General features: G+C 45.9%; 1 protein-coding gene and 1 long non-coding RNA gene across 2 annotated transcripts; both read right to left on the minus strand.

Annotated features, from left to right (window-relative positions):
• Positions 1 to 1,532: 1,532 nt before the first annotated feature.
• Positions 1,533 to 11,838, minus strand: SLC25A28 (solute carrier family 25 member 28). The gene is made up of 4 exons (XM_003133165.5): positions 11,438 to 11,838; positions 4,913 to 5,141; positions 3,744 to 3,800; positions 1,533 to 2,393 (listed from the first exon to the last, which is right to left on the minus strand). Exons 1-4 carry the CDS (start codon positions 11,726 to 11,728, stop codon positions 1,876 to 1,878), a joined length of 1,095 nt encoding a protein of 364 aa, XP_003133213.2. The 5' UTR covers positions 11,729 to 11,838; the 3' UTR covers positions 1,533 to 1,875.
• A 385-nt stretch (positions 11,839 to 12,223) lies between these two features.
• Positions 12,224 to 19,906, minus strand: LOC146397016 (uncharacterized). The gene is made up of 3 exons (XR_014826734.1): positions 18,538 to 19,906; positions 15,142 to 16,012; positions 12,224 to 14,018 (listed from the first exon to the last, which is right to left on the minus strand). It is a non-coding gene; the product is annotated as an uncharacterized LOC146397016 (long non-coding RNA).
• Positions 19,907 to 21,488: the final 1,582 nt, after the last annotated feature.

Below are 21,488 nucleotides of genomic sequence, written 5' to 3' on the forward strand. Positions count from 1 at the left end.
ACGCTAAACTCCTTAGCATTGCTTTTAAGACCCAGCGCCTGGGTGCCGTGCTCAGACTGTGTCAGCCCCGCTGAACCCCTTGCACAGTGAACCCCAAACACTTTTTATCCTCTTTCCTCCAGGTCTTCACCTAGAACATTTCTCCTCCTCTTTTCACGAAGTTAGCTCCTTTGCCTTCCAGGTATCACCCCAGATGTCCTCCAAAAGCCTACCCCATCACCCAAGGCTAGGCTGGGTCTTCTTCTGTCCTCCAATCCAGTATCTAGTTTTACCCTATCATATTTCTTGTCATTTTATCTTTTAATTGTCTGTTTATATGTATTTTCCTCTCCAGACAGCAGTCTGAGGGCTGGGGTGGTTTTAATTTTTAAATCTTTTTGGGGGCAGGGGATGGTTTTATCATTGTGTCCCCAGTACCAGTGCCTGACACAGAGACACTCAAGAGTTGCTGAATGGGAGTTTTCATGGTGGCTCAGTGGAAACAAACCCAACTAGTATCCATGAGGATGGGGGTTCAATCCCTGGTCCCGCTCAGTAGGCCAAGGATTCAGCGTTGCTGTGAGCTGTGGCATAGGTCGCAGAACTGACGTGGATCCCATATTGCTTTGGCTGTGGCTGTGACGAGCAGCTGCAGCTCTGATTCGCCCCCAGACTGGGAACTTTCATATGCCGCACCTGAAGCCCTCATTTTAAAAAAAGTTACTGAATGAATGATGACAGATGGCATAGTAAAGATGATAGATGGAAGTTTTAGGAGAGTAATTTTCACTCTGTGTGCTGAAGAACTTGCTAATAACTGATGCCATCCAAAAAAGACTGACCCACAAAGCATGGAACCCAAGGGGCCATCAGCAGGGGGTGGAGTACCTGGCCTCCTGCCCTGTCTGCCCAAAGGCACAATGAGATTCACTTCTGGGGACTAAGGTCTAGGCTGGGGTCCCAGTTCTGCACTTACTGTGAGAGCCTGAACAAGTCACAGCCTCTCTGAGCTTTCCTTACCTGTAGAATAGAGATGACGCCTGCCCTGCCTACTTCAGATTTTATGAGAACCAAATGAGTACTTTGTAAAAGCCTTAAAATCAAATGAGAGGTATTATTATTATTTACCACATAATCTTCAGGACTTGCAGCTTCACTGACTAATTTTAGCTTTGCAGCTACATTAGAAAAACCATGTGCCATTTGGAAAGTTTTACTGCTGCAGGCAGAGCTGAGAACTAGAGCAGAGATCCTCTCCTGCTTCCGTGGCACGCCACGCCCTAGGGAAAAGGCAGTAGCAGGGATCAAGAGGACCTGTTTAGTTAGGATCTGTCAAAGGCAGGCCATTGTTCCCACCATCAGAGATTCCTTGGAGCCTATTACTAAAAAAGGGGGCGTAGGGCCCCCAAGTCTTAAATCACCATGAAAACAGCAGAAACAAAAACTAGACCTATGCAATAAACCCTCCCCTTGGGCCCCTTGATTTATGCTTAAAGTCAAGAACAGTTGACAGTATTTCACTTCCCCTTTGGCAAGACAAACCAAAGAAACCATTTAACTTAAAGGCTTTTTATTAGGAACCAGGGGAATGAGCTGCTTATCCCTCTATAACAGTCTAGAGCAGGGCATCGGGCCCAGGATGGAGAGAGTGTCAGAGATGCTGTGGTGTGTCTCGCTGCACTTGCTCAGGGTCTGGAAGGAAAGGCGGCGGAGGCAGCGACGACGACAGAGGGCGGCAGGAACTGGTGTAGCCAAGCCACCGAGAGCCTGAGGAGAGCCCTCTGCCTGCCGTCCCACTCCACTCGAGGCTGGAGGATGCCAGGAGACAGAGAACGCGGCTGGAGTGGGCAGGGCGCAGCGGCACTGGCTGAACCCCTGGCTCCATTCAGTGCTGCTTCACTTGCCTGCCCTCCACTCTTCTTGCCGTTTAGTGATCAGGTATTTGAAGAACTCATACACAGACCACGCGATGGCTGTGGAGGGGATCTGGTAAATTACTCTCGCCTGCACCCCTCGGAAGTAGGCGGTCACTCCGCCTACTTGATACACCGTCCTGAAGGCACTAGCCATGCCTGTGATGTGTCCTGTAATGTTTGAGTTCAAAGCCAGGGACTCCTGGGTATTGAGCAGTGTTTTGCAAACGTCCAGTGGGGTTGTGGCGGCGGCAGCTACAGCTCCTGCGCAGGCTCCGGAGAGGACGTGGGAGCTGGGGTTGTACCGTCTCTGGGGGTTAAAGTGCTCCTGCAGGAATTCATAGGTCATGAAGTGGATGGCTTGGAAGGGAACGTTCATGGTGAGCTGGGTGGTGTAGCTGCGGTAAAAGGCCCCGGCCCCTTCGTTTTGCCACACTGCCCGTACACAGTCTGTCACCCGGTGGTAGGGTGAGTTGTACATCTGCATCCTCTGCTTGACCACTGGTAGTACCATTGGTGACAAGGAAGGAAACGGTGACAGCAAGCAGCCGGTGAGCAGAAGTGTCCAAGTTCAAAGTCCAAGTCAGCCGATCAGCCATTGGAACAGAGAGAGAACAAAGGATGGGTGAATTGTCAGTTAGCCTGATGAGTCGAGGTTTTCCTTTTTTGAGGGGCGGGAGGTAGGAGAAGGTTGATAAAGGACTGAAAAATAATGGGCCCATTTCCAGAGGGCTTCCTTGAAATAAGTACCTACCTATTATTATCACCATCTTACCCTTTCATACTCTTAAGAAATGACTCAGTGGGAGTTCCTGTCATGGCTCAGTGGTTAACAAACCCGACTAGTATCCATGAGGACGTGGGTTCGATCCCTGGCCTCGCCCAGTGGGTTAAGGATCTGGCGTTGCCGTGAGCTGTGGGGTAGGTCAGACAGGGCTCGGATCCTGCATTGCTGTGGCTGTGGTGTAGGCCGGCAGCTACAGCTCCAATTAGACCCCTAGCCTGGGAACTTCCATATGCCATGGATGCGGCCCTAAAAGGACAAAAGGCGAAAAAGAAAAAGAAAAAAGAAATGACTCCGTGGCAGAGAACATAAACTATGAACACAGAACCTTAATGATCCCAAATCTCACTGAACTCTTAGAGCGTGAGAAAATTTTCCTTTCACTGGAGAAGGAGAAAGAAAAGGGCAACGAAAACCAAAATTCTTAGCCAAGGAGAGTGGCTTTAGTTCCAAACATCTTCTCAGGTAGATGACATGGTATGAGTCTGGGACCTTCAGCTTAGTTTTGGCCCTTTCCATGCTGTGGCCTTGCCCAGACAGGTAAAGCACTGGAACTTTAAGGACATGGCAACTATGCTCTCCTTTTGTATTTGTTTGGGGAAAAGCCAAGCTCCAAGCAGCAGTGCAGGGACTAAATCCTACCCATGTACCCTTTCATCCTAATCGCAACCATTCTTCCTTCCAACAAGATAGATAGTATTTTCAAATTTCAAAATCCATCTGTGCCTCTTGAAGTGAAATAATCTGCTAAAGTTTTAAAATCAAATCCACTATAAAGGGGACTTCCAGGAAGGCCCAGGAACAGGCCACACAGAGCCATACCTTTTTCCAGGAAAGCCCCAAAGATGAATCAGATTTCAATGAATATGCTTCCCATCTAAGGAAATCCTTCTCATTACCAACAAATGGAGGGAGCGCCCTCTGGTGGTAATACAATGTAACATGCCAGGATTTCCCACCAAAATTGATGGCGTGCTCTCTGGCTTTCTTCTGCAAACCAAAATCAGAGGAAAAGCACAGAGTTGCAGCTGCAGCTTCCACAGAGGGAGAAGGTGAGGAATCATTACCTTCTGCTGGATTCATGGCTGCATCATGAAGTAATGTTGCTACGCACCCGGCCGCACCTGCAAAGGAGAAAACAACTGCCATGGTAAGGCCAGGAGAGGGTGACTGATTCATTGAGGCCCCAGAGTGAAGGGGCCTGGCTGTGCTAAACCACAGCAGGGAGAGGGAATGATAAGAGCCAGTTTACAATATGGGAACCCATTGCTTCTAAACTCCTATTCAGGGAAATAAAGATATTCATTCCCTCTAACCTAGCAATGCCATCAATCTCCCTGCTACAGCTACGATAAGAAAGGCCAGGGAAAGTCTGAGAAAACAGCCCAGATTTTATCAACACAGGTGGCTCTGAGAATAAATGCAGTTCATGCTCCACAGAGGAAGCCGATACACTGTGGCCAAGGGATGCCAGCACTTCAGCTGCCCCCAGAGGGAGAGCACACGAGCAGGTGGGCAGTAGTCCACCAGAGAATCTCACCCTCTGTCCTGCTGCCCAATCTCAGTCTCCAGATCCTAACAGCTGTCCATCTAGACCTTTCCCTCAGGTGCTCAACTACCGTATCCCTCACGCTTACCTCTCCACTTCATTTACTTTCACACAATCCTGGGTGTCCGGGCTGCTATCCCCTCCCTTATTTCCACACAACCGCCAACCCTCAGGTTTCTTTGTACAGAAGCCCCCTGGCCCCAACCCCATTCACTTTTAGAGGCCTTGTCATGTCCTCAATGACACAAACTGCTCCTGGGCAGCTGGGATCCTGAAAAGGTGAGGCAAAGAGCTGGGGCTCCATTCATATCTTCCTTAGGTGGCTGGGTCACCTCCAATCCCATCCTGAGGAGCAGGAAACCACCTAACTACCAAGAAGTATGTAACGGGCAGGTGGGAGTTCAGTGTGTGTCCCCACATCACCAGGGCAGTAGAAGTTGATGTCAGGGAAAAGACGGGAGGAGTGAATGAAGCTGGAACAAAGGGAGGGTACTGTCACCCTTTGTTGAGGTGCCTCCAAGCAGGGGTGGGGCTGAAGCAGCCCGCTGAGAACATCAGGTCTGGAAGTCCCTCCCAGATAATGTGGCCTACCCTAGCTTCAAACCCTGCTGAGACTGGAAAGCACGGACAGCAGCAAAGCCCAGAGAGTTGGGAAAGTGGGGGAACCAGCACAGGAAGGCTCAATACCATTGGCAATATGGCTATTGCCCCCAGGGTGGATTACATCACTCAATGTCTTTTTTAACTTTTCATAGCAGGCAAAATAGAGGGCGTGGGCAGGCCCTGCGCCTGTTGCTGTGACGTTCAGCCCCCGCATGGGCCTCCACAGGCCCTCCGTTCTTATAATCCTCCAGAGGGCCTCCAACACATTGCGATAGCGGGCGGCGGGATCAGGCTGCAGGCTCTGCATCCGGGTCTGAAAGCACAGAAAGGAGAAGTGCAGTGTCAGTGATGCCGACGCCGCACCCAACCTCAGCGCTCAGGCCTGGGCCCTGGGCAGACCTTCTACGTGGAACCGCACCAGCAGGCAGAGGTGATACCTGGCATCCGGTCCTACTTCCTTCCATATCTATGTCCAGTCTTTCCAAGTCTTGCACCTTTCTTTCTGGTCATCTGTGACCCTACAAGAGGAACGCTGTTATTTTCCCTCCAAAAAATCACTCCTCGATAATGGTTCCTTAAACTCCAAAATGATTCATAGCACCAGCAGCAAATATTAAGCCTGTGTCTCAGGAGAACTTGCTTTTGTGTCTGAATATAAAATTCAGGCTAAGAGTTCTTTACAAATGGATTCTAAAGTCCATGATTGACTGTCAAGAACATACATTATTTTTCTGAAGACTGATCCTGGGCCTGGTTCCTGACCACATCCTACACCGACCAACAAGATGATGGCTTATTCTTTGATTTATCCTTGGTGGTAATCTGACCTTTTCAGACTGTTTGGCATTGGCAGAAGTAGCCTTCCTGATAGATGCTGCTCTAGTCTCCTGGGAAAGTTTACCCTCAAATTATAAAAGTGGAAAGCAGTCTAGTCTCTAAAACTGAAGGGGCTTTCAGATCTCTCACCTAAACTGCCTGAATTGCAAAACTGGCATCAGTGAATAAAATCGGTCTTGGTGAAACATAACCCTTGGAATCTCTAGAGGATTCAATGATTGGAATGAATGTATATGGTAGACACTCTGTATGATGTTCCTGGACAAAGTTTTATTCAAATTTAGAAAATCAATCTTATTTGAAATACTTCCCAAATCACAGCCCTTCTCTGAAGGAAGAGTCTTCCAATACAGATCTCCTGTATAATGATCTATTGCAAGCTTAAAGTAGCATGAAGACTATCAGATAATATAAAACCAGTGTCCACTGCCTGGAACACAATAGGTATTCAAGGTTTGTTGAATGAATGAATCTGAGCTTTGCACCAATTCAGAAAGTAACAAGTAGGCCTTTAGTGAGCCAGTAGGGGCAACTAATGCCCAAGTACAGTTTAAATTCCTACTTTATTCCAATCACCGATTGAAAAATCAGTCTGGATTTTTTTTAAAAGCTTGAACCTTCCTGTTGGTCATTTAGAATCCAAGAGTATTGCCTCCTCTCAAGAGCGTGGGAGAAAAGAAGCTAACCAGATTAACAGGTCCTACTTAGCTGCAAACAATCCACATTCCTCTAAAGCTATTTTCTCCTCCCTTCTCCCAACAAAGAACTGGTAGCCTGAAAGTTTAATGACTAGAAGTTCAATCAGAAATACACAGTATCACTTATCACAGTGCGACACATTCTTTTCTACCTCTCAAAAAAAAAGTCCACCAGAAGCATAAATTTCCAATAAAAAAAATGTGTTTACTGATCTTTCCCATCACCCCGGGGGTATAAAATCCATCAGAGGAGTTATTCAAGGAGACCACAGGTCTTTGCTGGCTATGGTCACTAATAAAGATAAACTGGGGAGTTCCCATTGTGGTTCAGCGGGTTACAAACCCAACTAGCATCCATGAGGATGCGGGTTCGATCCCTGGCCTTGCTCAGTGGGTTAAAGATCCAGTGTTGCCATGAGCTGTGGTGTAAGATGCAGCTCGGCTCCTGTGTGGCTGTGGCTGTGACGGAGGCCTGCAGCTGTAGTTCTGATTCTACTCCTAGCCTGGGAACTTCTACAAAAAAAAAAAAAAAAAGATAAACTTAGGCCCTTAAAAAAGAAAAAGGTAATCTGGGCCTTGGCCTGATGGCTTAACAATGACATGTTTCCATATATTTTGTTCAAAACTAATCTTGCATTGGAAGAATGTTTAGAAATTGCACTGTTCTACTGAAGTGAATGGCATATTTTGGTAACCAGTCTTGAAAGGTCCAGCCTTAGAGGTCTGGAACCCTTTGCTCTCAAAAGAAACCTGAACTGTGGGTACATTACCTTGAACATTTTACACACACGTCTAAATCTCTCAGTTCTCATTCACTGAAAATATACCTCATGGAGAAGACTCAGGCATAAGCCACAGCAAATATTAAAGACTAATGTGGATCTCCAAATTTGTAGGCCAATAAATCTATCTTTTAGAAAAAGATGAAATTTCTTTCTTTCTTTCTTTCTTTTTTTTTTTTTTTTTCATTTTGCCTTTCTAAGGTCGCTTCTGTGGCATATGGAGGTTCCCAGGCTAGGGGTCTAATCGGAGCTGTAGCCACCGGCCTATACCAGAGCCACAGCAACCCAGGATCCTTAACTTACTGAGCAAGGTCAGGGAGAGAACCCGCAACCTCATGGTTCCTAGTCGGATTCGCTAACCACTGTGCCACGATGGGAACTCCAGAAAAAGATGAAATTTCTAAGAATTAATGAATATACTATTGCCTGCCTTTGTAGAAAAGCCAGCAGACTAATAGGTAAGTGGTTTGGTCAAACAAGCCATCTAGGAGTCAGGAAGCCTGACTGGGAGCCCCATCTTGCTAGATGTGTGGTCTTGGGTAGGTCCCTTAAACTCTCTGAGCTTCAATGTTGTCATTTATAACAAGAGACTAAGAATGTCTGGCTTATAGGGGGCTTCAGAGTTAAGGCATGTAAAAGCCACTGTTAATTTATGAGGTACTAGAAATAGAAGGCTTTTTATTGTATTTGACTATGATTCTCATAAATAGTAGTTCCTATCTTAGAATTTATAGATCAAGGCAGTATTGTCGATTGTATACGTCATTTTGCACATATGTAGACGCAACTAACTGGTCTTTAACCAGTAAGAAATCAAATTTGATTTTGTGTTTTTTGTTTTCATTTGCAAGTTTCTCTGTGGCTATGGTTTCTACGTCCAGCTGTTAATCTAAAGGTCATGTTTAGGAAAGAGCACTGTTATGAAATTCTGTGCCTTTCTTGTTTCTGAAAATCTGCTTTGAGGAGGCTGTATGGAAGGCCTGGGAGTCAGACTGGGTTTACGTCATAACTCTGCCACTAACTCTGTGACCTTGGACAAGTTACTTAACTTGCCTCCTTTCCTTCATCCATAAAATAATGAACTTCGTGAAGTCGTTTCAAGGATTAAAGGAATAAATGTACGTAAGGCACATTAGATTGTGCTCAACAAACACAAACTCTCATTTATTGAATACTTATTAGATATAAGAAAATCAATTTCCATTCCCTAACCTTCCAGTGGTGAATGTATGTATAGAGAACCATTTACATCTGGAGTTTGGAAAAGATTTATTTCCCTTTGTTCTTTCCCTCTTTAACTTATTATGTAGGTAGATTACTTACTTCACCACGACAAAGCCAAAAAGCAGCACCACGACAAAGCCAAAAAGCAGCACCTGGTGACAGGTGAGTACTTAGCCAGATAAGTTTGAGAAGAGTTCTGACTGCTTTGGGCTGCAGAATCTATCCCTTTAGACAGTCTGGTGCTTGGCTCTGAGGCCCAGAAAAGGAAAACTGGGATTCACTTGGGCTCCCAAACCTGCCAATTGTGACCATGGAAATAGCTGGCTGAATAACTATAGCCTAGCAAGGCTATGCTGACTTCCCGTGGTCCCTCTCAAGGATATTTTAAGTCGACTTGACCCTGATAAGTGACTGGGGGTGCACAGGCTTGCATGCCAAGAAGCACTGTCAGCTTTCATTTGCAAACACTGATTGCCTTCTGGGCTCCAACACAGATACCTGCCTCTAATCTTAGGTTCCCTTGGGCTGCTCTTCCTCTTCACCACCTATTTATGGTAAAAGAGGAAGAAGGGGTGTCTGGGGACAAGTGAACTGGGAAGCTCTTTCTGAAGGAAGAGATTTGAATTTGACTTTCATGTCTGCACAACAGTGTTTACTGTAAACGGTGTTTACTGACACTGAACCCTTATGGTCTCACCTCATTTTTCCCTCTAGTCATGTAAATCCCAGCAGTAATGGCAAATGAAAATGATTCTTCTAAAATACATTTCGTAGCCTCCTGAGCATTTTTTCCCTCCAGATCAAATAAGTATTTCTTTAATGTAGTGCTTTGACTGTAATGTTGTAGTACTCATTTTTCAAAAACAAAACTTCAAAGCTTATGCAAATGAGTGAGAACTGTTCTTCAAATTAGTTACCTTGGAAAGCTACAAGTGACTTATTCCAGCACTGCTGCTGGGGCTATGCAAAACATCTCTGGAACTCCTCTTCCAAAGTGTTTCCTCAGTGGGTGTAGCAGCCTCCGGAGTAAATCAGTTTCCTAGCTTTCCAGTCCTACCTTATCTCTGACTCCAATCACTCCATTTTGATCTCCCACCTTAACTGCCATATCTGATTCTGAATGGTCTCAATTACCAAAACATCAACTCCATCTTGTCACAGGACAGAGACTTGCCCCATTTAAGGATATGCATCCAAATATTCCAGAGGCATTTCCAACAGAGGAATTTATAAAATGTTTACAACGACAATAGCATTATGTAAATATATGGAGTAAGGAAATAGCCTCCTAAGGTAAAAGAACAACACTTAAACTGATAAGCTGTAGTAATATGTCTGTCACATGATTACACTGTATTTTTCAAGCCATTGAATAATTTTTCACTACTCTCCTTGGTCCAGTTTTCGTTTGATAGCCATCCTGAAAGACGGCACCCTAAAAACCCTGCTCTCTATTCAGAGTCTAAGTATAGTGGGGTTACTATGCAGTTAGATCATGTTAACTCTTGGATATAAAGCATTAACAACTCACAGGCATTCAACCTAGACTTTTACATAAATGTCTGAGTCTCTTTGTTTGTACTTGTCGATGTGACATTACCATATTGTTAAAGCATTAGCCAGCCTCTTACTTCTCTCTCATGGATTCTACTGTTTATTTCTATTCCTCTCAATTGACATGGGTATTTAAAATTCGAATATCCACTTTAGCCAAGTGCATTTACCCCTTTCAATGGGCATGGCCCTCGGTAGGAGTTCACTTGCAATGTGCTAGAATACTACCAACGCAGTGTTATTCACAAAGCTTAATGAGCACTTTCTCCATTTCCTCATTCACATCACTAATGAAAACATGCAAGGGTACTGGAACCAGAGAGAAGCAGAAGAGAGAGACTTTGCATCTCCCAAGGTGATGCTCTCCTCCTGAATATGTAACATTTTCCTAATTTGAGGAGAAAACACATTGTCTTAGAACTGTGAGAATACTGTTTGACTATTGCCCTTAACATGTAAAGGAGGAAACAGTCTCTGTCATTATACTTATTTCAAGTCTCCCTGAGTGTACTTCTCACTCAGTTTATTTAGTGGTGGTTCCTTTGCTAACGCATAAGAAAAAGAACTGTAAAGAATCTGTTCCCCTCTTCACCCAGCTTTTCTCACAAGTACCTGACTTCTTGGACCCACTCATCAGGCTGCTTGGTGTGGATAAAAAAATTAAGTTTTACTTTCACATGAATCACATCCTCGTATGGATCCGATTTTATTTTCTTCACACTAACATCTACTTTCCAGTATTGCCATGCTTCCCTTCTAAGCAACTTTTCTCTTTTTGTCTACCTCAAGTGGCTAAAAAATACACCATGAGGTCCATTTCTCCTTTGAGGGCCACTGTGCTCCCTGCACATACACAATCCCCATCCCAGCTCAATTTTCATGGTCAGGAAATAGGTGGGGTATCATGCTTGCTGCATAGAGAAACCGAAACTTTTTCCTGAACATCATCTTTCCCACATTATTTCCAGTCAGGAACTCTGAATTCTGACTGCACAGTGATTTCAAATCACTCATGGGTTAAGATTTAATAAGGAAATCCTTTATCTAACTGAGAGATCCCAGATTCTGGTTCCTGCCCTGTCTCTTTTAAGGGAAAACACAGCAAGAAGCTTGTAAGAGCATTTGCCAGAGAACATCTCAAGCCATTAAGATCCTATTCAAGGTCTTCAGTAGGCTTCACCTTAATCAAGTTAGTAGCACTTACCTGCTCCCTTCCCACCCGACCCTACTCCTGTTTAGTCCCAGCAGGGATCCAGGCCTTTGGCTGACAGATTTTCTTTCCAGAGTCCCGATTCAAATCTCACTGAAGGTTAGAAAATGGTCCTGGTTCCTAACTGGAATCAATTCCTGACCGGAACCTTGCTTGCATGGAGTATGGTCGAATAGCGTGGCTGGTGACAGGAGCCAGAAAGGAACCCATGTCGGCTCCGGCTCTCGGCTGAGACCCTGACTCCGGACATGACCCAGGGGTCAGGTCAGCCCCAGGTTGGGTTCAGAACAGGTCCAGGTCTCACCTTGACGCAGTCGATGGGGTACATCACGCAGTGCTCCAGGATTCCTGCCACGGCGCCCGCCACCATGTGCGTGGTGACAGTGGCTCCAGCCGGCAGCGCCTCGTAGTCTGGGCCGGAGTCCGGATCCTGCCTTACCGGGGGCCTGCAGGCCCCGGCCTCCCCGCCGCTGGCCCCCCGGCCCACGCCCCGCTGCAGCCACCCTTCCAGCAGCGCCGACTCCCCGGGGCTCCGCCCCGGCCCCGCTGCCGGCCCCCCCGCCACACCGCCAGTACCCCGCCCCTCCAACTCCATCCACCCAGGCCAGCTGCGGCGCCCACCCCCGCTGCCGCCGCTGCCGCCGCCACTGCCGCCGCCGCCCCCCAGCCCCGTTGCGTCTGCCTCAGGCGCGGCCCAGGGAGCCCGGGGCCTCGGGCTCCCGCTTGGCCCCGAAGACACGCCCCTCAACCAGCCATTGGTGCAGCCGCCAAGATAGCCCCTCCCCTTAGTTTACGTAGAAAAAATATGTCTGCGGTATTAGTAAAGTTGCCTGTCATTCCTCCGCCCCGCGGCGTTGCTACTGCTTAGATCCCACCCCTTCCCCTTTGATCTTGGAGGTGTCTTGTTTATTGGCCATTTGATTGGCCGACATGTAAGATAAACCCGCCCTCCGACTTTTCTAGAGGGCGGGAGAAACTTAAGGCTAAACTTTGATAGGCTCAACCACTCTTGATACTTTGACCGCGGCCATTGGCCAGCACCACGTCGGAATCTGATTGGCTACAGCAAGAGGGCGAAGCGCCAGGGGCTATCGAGGCGGAATTTGGGCCCCGGACTGGCGCCGGTGAGGCTGTGGGCACTGCAGCCGGGGTTGGTGGGGTGAAGACGGGGGGGGTGGAAGGGGAGGGCGGTGCCAGGTTTTCAAGGTCAAACCGCTGACGGATGCCGTTAGGACCCGTGCTCGAGCCCCCGCCCCGAATCCCGAGACTCGAGGATCGCTTGCTGGCGGGTGGCCTTGGCTCGAGAGCTCTGTTCCCGCGGGATCTCTGGATGGCGTGGGGCGGGGCGGGCCTGGGCCGGGCATCCCCTGGCGTGGCCCGCCGACTTGTCGGTAAAACTGTTGCGACATGCTGGCAGCAGCCCGTTAAACTAAGGTCAGATCGAGAGTGTTGGTCCTTCAGGGCTGCGCGCGGGCGGACTCCTGAAGGCCTTGTGCTCTTCAGCCCCCAGTGCCTGGCACTGGGCTTGCCCCGCATTCACCCAGTAAACCCTGCAGTTGTTGAGTGAATGAGTTCTCCGGGAGCCTGCTGTTAGGTCCTACGCCAGGCAGAGAGCTGGAGGAGAAGGGAAATGTCGAAATAAGGCGGGATGATTCAGAGACGAAGACGGATGGGGAGGCCAGGCTGGTGGCAGCTGCCTATGTTTGTAGGGAAGCACAGCAACTATGTGGAAACTTGTCGGACGCACAGCTTGTCCCAGAGCTGACTCATTGGTGAACCCCTCCGACCAGTGACGGTTTCCTTCTGTGGTGAGACCGCTGTCCCTCCCAGGCGGGTGGGCTGGAGTCTCAGAGGAGAGCTCACTGGTTAGAGAACAGTTCCAGCAATTCCCAGCCTTGGGCACCATCTCCCGGACGGGACGTTGCGCAGGTGCATCGCTAAGAGTTGCCGGCTCGGTTGAGGAAGACAGACTTGGCCCACTTCATCTGCCCAGCTTCTTTAATCTCCCTTCACTGGAGCGTATTTGCACAGGTTCCCCCAGTGTTTCCAGATCTTCACTCCCTGTTTTACTGAGATGATGATGTAATTCTGAACTTTAGAAAAAAAAATCTGTTTCTAGCCTTTCTTTAAAGGTTTTTCTTTTTTCTCCCTAAGCTTAGCCCTTCTCTGCGCTTCCGGTTTTTTGAGTTTTGTTTTTGGCCATGACCCTGGCATACGGAAGTTCCCAGGACAGGGGTGGAATCTGCATCACAGCAGCAACCGCAACTGCAATGACAATGCCAGGTCTTTAACCCCGCTGAGCCACAGAGTAAATCCTGGGTTTTGTTTTTTTAACTAAAAAAAACCCCCAAAACCTCATTCTCTTCCTCTTTGGCAGTGGCTATTTAACCTTTTGATCTCAACCTTTTGGAAAATAATGAAACTACAAATCCTCTTCCCCCCACTGCCCACCCCCTTGCACACACAAAATTATGCTTTCTGAGTTTGCAGAGTCCCTGAAGGTGACTCCTGGACCCCGTAGGGATCCATTAACTTCAGGTTAAGAACCCTAGGTTTCACACAAAGAAACCCGCTCAATCCAGCTAGAGTGTTGATTCCCTTTGCTACTCACTACCACTGCAGTAATGAGTACCTGCTAAGTCCTTTCTTTCCTCAAGCCCTATGTTTTTATTCCTTTGTGCACTGATCACAAACAACCTTTCCAAATCCAATGGTTTATTTCTTATTCCCACACTTGCCTCTCACTGACCCATCCCTCCCTGAAACTTTCCTAACTTCAGGCAGGAACCACTCTGTTCTACTCTGAAAGTCTTCCTACACTCCTCTACCCCCGCGGAGGGGGAACACTCCTAAATATTTCTTGTTCTGCTTCAATTTTTAGAGAACTTCCCACTATTGCAAATCTGTTTTCCTTATTGGAACCCTATTTATACGTTATTTTTATGGCTGTACTGTGGCATATGGAAGTTCCTGCGCTGGGGTTGAATTGGAGCTGCAGCTGCCATCCTCCAGCAACACTAGATCCAAGCCACATCTGTGACCTACGACGCAGCTTGCAGCAACACGGCATCCTTAACCCTCTGAGCAAGGCCATGGATCAAAGCCGCATCCTCACGGAGTCTATGTCGGATTTTTAACGCGCTGAGCCACAACAGGTCTCCTATAATTGCATACCTTTTAAGTGAAATTATCGTGGGAACATTCAGTAAATATTTATTGAGTACCAGCTCTACCTGGCACTTTACTTGAAGCTGGTGACAGAGGATGGACAAGAGTTCACGCTCTCATGGGGCTTACTTTTTAATGGGAGGAGAGGGACAGACCTGTTAAAATAATGGTTGGCTGTAGGTACTGTGCTGGTAACTGAAGTAGGGAGGTGTGATAATGTGTGATTGGGTGGCTACATTTGCATGGCCAGGAAAGGCCTTTGAGGAAATGAAACGGGTAAGGTCTGAGTGACAGACAGGAGCTCATGATGGGCCCAGAGAAAAGCATTCCAGAAGAAACTGGAGAAACAACAGCCCTAAGGTGAGAACAAGTTTGGCATATGAAGGAATGGAAAGGTCACTGTGGCTGGAGGGTAGGGGGGTGTTACAAGATGAGGTTGGAAAGATAGAGGGTGAATACCCACCTTAATTTCTGATTTAGCGTGTCCATTCCAAACCTAGCCTTTCCATTCCCCACTGCAACCAATGCTTCCGTTATGTTTCTTTTCTACCCAGTCAATTAGACTGTGAAGCTGAGAGTCTTCCTTGACTACCTCTTTAGAATAATTATTCTGGGAGTTCCTGTTGTCACTCAGCAGGTTAAGAACCTGATATAGACTCTGTAAGGGTGTGGCTTTGATCCCTGGCCCTGCTCAGTGTGTTAAGGATCCAGGGTTGCCACAAGCTGCATCCTAGGTCACAGATGCAGCTCTGATCTGGCGTGGCTGTGGCTGTGGCCACATTGCAGTGTGGCCATCCTAGGCCAGCACTGCAGCTCCGATTCTGCTCCTAGCCCGGGAACTTCCATATGCCACAGGTGTGCCCCCACCAAAAAGAATAATTATTCTGAAATGTTTTTGTTGGTGTTGGTCATGCTGTCCTTTTCCCTGACAATTGACACTATACTTTCCCAGTATCTGATCATTTTACATGTGTATTGTGATAACCTTTGAGAGGCCTCCCTTTCTCTGGCATCCGGCTTCACCAATATTTTGATTCCCCGCCTTCCAGAGACATGGCAGAATTGTTCCTCCCAACTCCTCGAAGGTTGGAGGCCATGGGATTTGCTTTGACCAAGGAAGTGTGAGAGAAGCACGAGAGCTGCACCTTAGCTTCCCCTGTCACCCAACTGGTGATGTTCAGATGGTGGAGGCACCACCAGGCTGGGGCCCAGGTGAGGATAATGGAGCAGAGTCACCTACTTGCCACCTTCTTCCTCCCAGCTGGACTTTCAGCATGAGTAAGAAATACATCTCTGTTGTTTTAAGATACAGATTTTATGATTATTCTATACCATAACATGACCTAGCCTAGTGCGTCTCAGACTTTAATGTGATTACTTTAAGTAATCACTTTAAGGTGATAGCTGTCATCTAAAAAATTTGTCAGAATGCAGATTATAACCCTGTAGGTCTAGGTGAGGACTGAGATTCTGCATTTCTGATCAGCTCCCAGGGGATTCTGATTTTGCGAGACCCTGGACCACACTTGAAATAACAAGGACCTTCCGCATCCTGACTATTTGATACCCCCTCTCAACACATCTATACACACTCTATCCTACATCTCACCAGCACTTGACCTTCCTAAAAAAAACAAATTAGCATGCAAAGAAACAACTTTCTTGGTAATTCTTTTTTTTTTTTTTTGTCTTTTTGCCATTTCTTGGGCCGCTCCCGCCGCATAGGGAGGTTCCCAGGCTAGGGGTCCAATCGGAGCTGTAGCCACCAGCCTACACCAGAGCCACAGCAACGAGGGATCCGAGCCGTGTCTGCAACCTACACCACAGCTCACGGCAACACCAGATCCTTAACCCACTGGGCAAGGCCAGGGATGGAACCCACAACCTCATGGTTCCTAGTCAGATTCGTTAACCACTGAGCCACGATAGGAACTCTTCTTAGTAATTCTTTATACACTTTCAATAGCTTCCCACACTTGCACCTCCTCAGGCACTGTAGAATCTTAATTTCTGATATTATTGGGACACTTGTTTATCCCATTCTCCCTTCTGTCTTCTACATCTGTCCAAGACCACGAGTTGTCTCAATATTATCTCATCTATTTTCTTCAGTACTAGAAACCCCAAGGTTTAGCTTGGGCCCATGGCTTCCCAGCAGACGTTTGTATCTTCTCCAGCTTCTCTTGCAGCAAGCATTGTCTGTGTGACAGTTCTCACAAGTGGGATGTGATTATAATTGACATAAAACCTCTGGGTTCTGCCTTTAAAAGGAAAGATTCTATCCTCAAGAGTAGTTTCCTCATTTTCTCCCTTCTTGTCATCTAGAAGGCAGATCCAGAAGATGTCAACCATTTTTTGCCATGAGGACAAGGCAGGTGTACTTTAGCAGGTGGCAGAGTAAAAGGTCACCTGCTGTCTTGTGGATGACAGGAATACCTCTGGACCGTGCATGCGCTGTTACATGAGAAAACTTGTTGAAGCAATTGCTGTTAGTCTGAATCTTCATTCCAGCAGCTGATTTATATCCCAACCAACATATGTTCTTCCCTAGAATGCATTTCTCCCTTTGTTCTTATAAAAATCATTCTTGAAGGTCTAAGGTTCACTACTTCCTGTTCACCCTCTTCCCCTGAACTGCCATGGTACATGACCAGACATGAGGTATGAGTATAATATAGAATGAGATTGATTCTGGTAGCCATATATAAAAATAAGACTGATTTCTTTATAGTCACTTAAAGATTGAGTCCTAGCTTATTAAGAATAGACCATAAGAGGAGTTCCCTGGTAGTTCAGCAGGTTAAGGATCTACTTGGGTCGCTGCTGTGACATGGGTTCCATCCCTGGCCTGGGACACTTTTGGGCTCAGACAGAAAGAAAAAGACCGTAAGGGCTGCAGGAATTCAGAGAGGGGGCAATCAGTAAGGACTAAAGGGATGCGAAGATATATATTTTGGCAGTTTTGAACTGAAGAATGTTTGCAGGAAGACTTTGCAGTGGGTATGTGGGGAACAGTTCAAGGGAATCAACTTGCTGTTCCTCATCTGCTGCATCTTTCCTAAAACTCATCATCCTGAGAAAGCCGATGAGGCAGCTCCCCTTTCCTTTCTCCCATTTCCTCGTCTGTCCTGCCACCTTGCAAAAGACAAATGTGCCTTCGCCTGTCCTTCATCTTGTTATAATTCATTGCCCTGGTGTGTCAAAACCTCCAGGTAGCCAAACAACTGAACGAATATCTTCTTTTGGAACTCAAGTTGCATCATCCTTTAAGCAATAAACTGTTTCCCTTTGCACATTTTTTTTTCCCCAGGTGGTGGTGGTAACGGTAATCACACCACTTTTTAAATTTCTAAAAATTTTTTTTGGTCTTTTTTTGGGGGGCCCACACCAGAGGCATATGGAGGTTCCCAGGCTAGGGGTCGAATCAGAGCTACAGCTGCCGGCCTACGCCACAGCCACAGCAATGCCAGATCCTTAACCCGCTGAGCAAGGCCAGGGATCGAACCCGAGCCCTCATGGTTTCTGGTCAGATTCCTTTCTGCTGTGCCTCGACGGGAACTCCAACACACCACTTTTTTTAAAAAAAAGTGTTTCTCCTACAGGATCTTATTTCTAAAAGCAAAACAAGGAGAATCACTAATTTTGATTGGTCTTAGAAACAAACATAATATCATCTCTGGCTCACAGGCAGAAATCCCCCCAAATACTTTAGCTTCACTGGTTCTTGTCTAGTAGAAAGTTTCATTTCATTTCATACTCAAGTTGAAATAGACACAGGAAAAAAATATTTTTGATGTAAATCCATATTCATTAGGGCATAAATCTCACTGCCACTCACTTTTTTTTTGCTTAATTTATGCATTTCAATTATATTCTTATTACCTTGACAGAAACGTGATATAAATTGTGTAAATAATCCCCCTAAACAATTATTTTTATACCATATTGTAAACCCTATACCTACCAGACATAGAATGACTTTTCTTTTTGCTGTTTACTTCCACAAAGTAGATGAAACTGCACTCTTAGAAGTATCTACTTATGGGAGTTCCTGTCGTGGCACAGTGGTTAACAAATCCGACTAGGAACCATGAGGTTGCGGGTTCGGTCCCTGGCCTTGCTCAGTGGGTTAGGGATCCGGCGTTGTCGTAAGCTGTGGTGTAGGTTGCAGACACGGCTCGGATCCTGTGTTGCTGTGGCTCTGGTGTAGGCCGGCAGCTACAGCTCCGATTGGACCCCTAGCCTGGGAACCTCCACATGCTGTGGGAGTGACCCAAGAAATGGCAAAGACAAAAAAAAAAAAAAAAAAAAAGTATCTACTTATGTACCTGGTAAGACAAAAGTGTTCTCAAAATATAAATCTAAGGTATAATGCCCTGAACTTTAGGAAACCATTTCATTTAAGTGGAATTAATATCTCCATCTCAGAGGGTGACATTTTCTTTTAATTCTGTCACGTGTAATTTTAAACTTGTTTTAATCTTGAAATTACAATCCTGTATATATTTATTATGCCAATTTCTGCCCATCTGTAGTGTCTTTTTACGGCATGTTAACATGACCTAAATAATTAAGATAGGTCTTTGTTCACAATCAACAAGAAAAATCATGAAACACACACATTTTTAAGGAGTGTTTAGCTCCAAAACCATAATGCTTCTAAGTGAAAGAGTAATAAGAACAATTAATTGTCACTTGGTGATGTTTTTTGGGATCGCTTGAGATTGAGCAAGTGATCGCTCAAATGAGTAACACATCCTTTTGCAAACGATATGATTTCTAATCATTTAACAAATTTTAAGGCTGTTGAAAAATTGTGTCAAAGATTTGGCAAAACTTCATTCATTTATTTGTGTAAAAAGTTTCTTACCTATAATAACAAAAAATGGAAATAGAATTGGTGATGAACTCTAGCAGCAATAAATAATTTACTGAAAAATAATAGTCATCTAGTGATCCATGATGTAATTTTAAATGTTTTTAAAGCTCCATACATCTACTAAGAGGTATAGTTCAATAAACTTATTTTTGAGGTAGGTAGTTTTTGATCAAAAATCTTACATTGTTTTCCTATCCTAATTCAGTCATTATTTCCCTGATCTCTGTGATTTGATTAGTTCCCCCATCATGTGTTTCATTTCTTCTATTTTGTAGAGCTTAAGAGAATTGGTTTCTTTGGTTTTGGTTTTGGTTTTGGTTTTTGATTTTTTATTTTTTTTTTTTCCGGTCTTGTTAGGGCCACACCCATGGCATGTGGAAGTTCCCAGGCTAGGGGTTGAACGGGAGCTCTAGCTGCTGGCCTACACCACAGCCACAGCAATGCCATATGCTTAACCCACTGAGCAAGGCCAGGGGTCAAACCCACGTCCTCGTGGTTACTAGTTGGGTTCATTATCGCCGACTCACAATAGGAACTCCTAGAGCTTAGGTAATTGTAATTTTGCATATGTTTATAAAATTGTTCCATTGATGTCTATATCACCAGGAAGGAGTATCTTTTTAACTTTCTTTTTCCCCTGTACCATTATAGTTTCGGGATAACATAGTACCTGAAATACAGTTAGTATTTGGTAGAATTTACTTGAATAAATAAATAATGAATGAGACCTTGGGCTTGAGCTGCTATTTCTCTCTTTAGGTGGTGACAATAATTCATCCAGAAAATTCCAGTTCCTTCACCCCTTCCCCTTAACCCAAGGCCTAGCCCTCCCAGGTGTCCGGTGGTTGTAACCAGGGACATTGCCCAACAGGGTACTAGCAAAGCTCATCTCTTCCTAATCATGGCCTTCATTCTAGGAAGCTGTCTTGGAAGCACCAAGCCTGACAGTGAGTTCAGAAACCAGGACTTGAAAGAGAGCCCTGCCGCTACTCGGGGAGGGTTTGCTAAAAGGTAGTGAATTCGTTTCTTCCTCTCCTTTCCTTTCTTTCCTTCCTTCCTTTCTTACCAGTGGTTCTAAAATCACTTGGAAGACTTGCTAGGCATGCAAATTTCTAGACCTTATCCTGTACCTATCAAATTATATCTCTGGGTGTGAGGCGTGGGAATCTGCATTTTCCAAGCAAATTATTCACACTTTGAGAAACACTGCTTTGTTATCGCCAAACTAGTTCCTTACATCCAAATGGTGCTTGTTTCTAGGCTAAAATTGTAGTCTCAGGGGCAGTAAAGCTTAATAGGGCTAGCCAATTCATGTGCTATTATTAGTATTATTATTTTGTCTTTTTAGGGCCACACCTGCAGCATACAGAGGTTCTCAGGCTAGGTGTCTAATTGGAGCTGTAGCTGCCAGCCTAGGCCACAGCCACAGCAAGGCCAGATCTGAGTCTTGTCTGCGACCTATACCACAGATCACGGCCGCACTGGATCCTTAACCCACTGAGCAAGGCCAGGAATCGAACCCATGTCCTCATGGACACTAGTCAGGTTCGTTAACCACTGAGCCACTATGGGAACTACCCCCCGCCCCCCGTGGCTTATGGAAGTTCCTGGGCGATGGATAGAATCTGAGCCACAGCTGTGACCTGTGCCACAGCTGCAATAATGCTGGGTTTTTAACCCCTGGGCCTGGCTGGGGTTAAAACCTCAGCCACTGCAGAGACAACGCCAGATCCTTAACCTGCTGCATCACAGCAGAAGCTTCTAATGTATGTATTCTTTCAAACAATCCATGCCAGATCCTGAACTAGGTGCTAGGGATACAAAGATGAGTAAAACTAGACATGGTCTTCTTTCTGGTGGAGCTTAGGATCTAGTGGAGGATACAGGCATTGACCAGGGACTCACAAATATAAAATTAAATGCATAGCATGGCGTGTATGCTATAACGGGAAAACTTGTGATGTACTAAAAATGTGTTAGAGGGACTTGACTTAGTATAGGGAGTTATGTACCCAGCGAAAGTGTCCTTTGAAATAAGATCTAAAAAAGATAAGTGGAGTCAATTAAGCTAAGTCAGATAGGGAGCAGTAGAGGGGGTAAGAAAGGCAGAATTTTCTGGACAAAGAATATGATATTGCAAAAGTCCTATAATGAGAGACTTAGGCAAGTGTTTTGGGGCAAGAGGAAGCAGAGTTTGAGATGCAGCCTGGGAGGAAACAAGGGGCCAGCCCATGAGAGTCTTTGAAAGTCGTGTTGGGAGTCCATTTATATCTTAAGAACAATGGGATTTCATTTTGAGTTGAAATTA

Source organism: Sus scrofa, chromosome 14 (assembly GCF_054392235.1).
Source record: "Sus scrofa isolate SSC_HxYL_T2T_F1_AM1 chromosome 14, Sscrofa_HxYL_maternal_Yorkshire_Landrace_v2.0, whole genome shotgun sequence".
Classification (NCBI taxonomy): domain Eukaryota; kingdom Metazoa; phylum Chordata; class Mammalia; order Artiodactyla; family Suidae; genus Sus; species Sus scrofa.

Excerpts from the sequence above, each read along its gene's own strand:
- SLC25A28 (XM_003133165.5), bottom strand. The coding sequence starts at position 11,728 with ATGGAGTTGGAGGGGCGGGGTACTGGCGGTGTGGCGGGGGGGCCGGCA. Across the intron at positions 3,801-4,912 it reads CAATAGCCATATTGCCAATG|GTGCGGCCGGGTGCGTAGCA; the intron begins GTATTGAGCCTT and ends TCTCCTTTGCAG. Across the intron at positions 2,394-3,743 it reads AGCCATGAATCCAGCAGAAG|TGGTCAAGCAGAGGATGCAG; the intron begins GTAATGATTCCT and ends TGGTACTACCAG.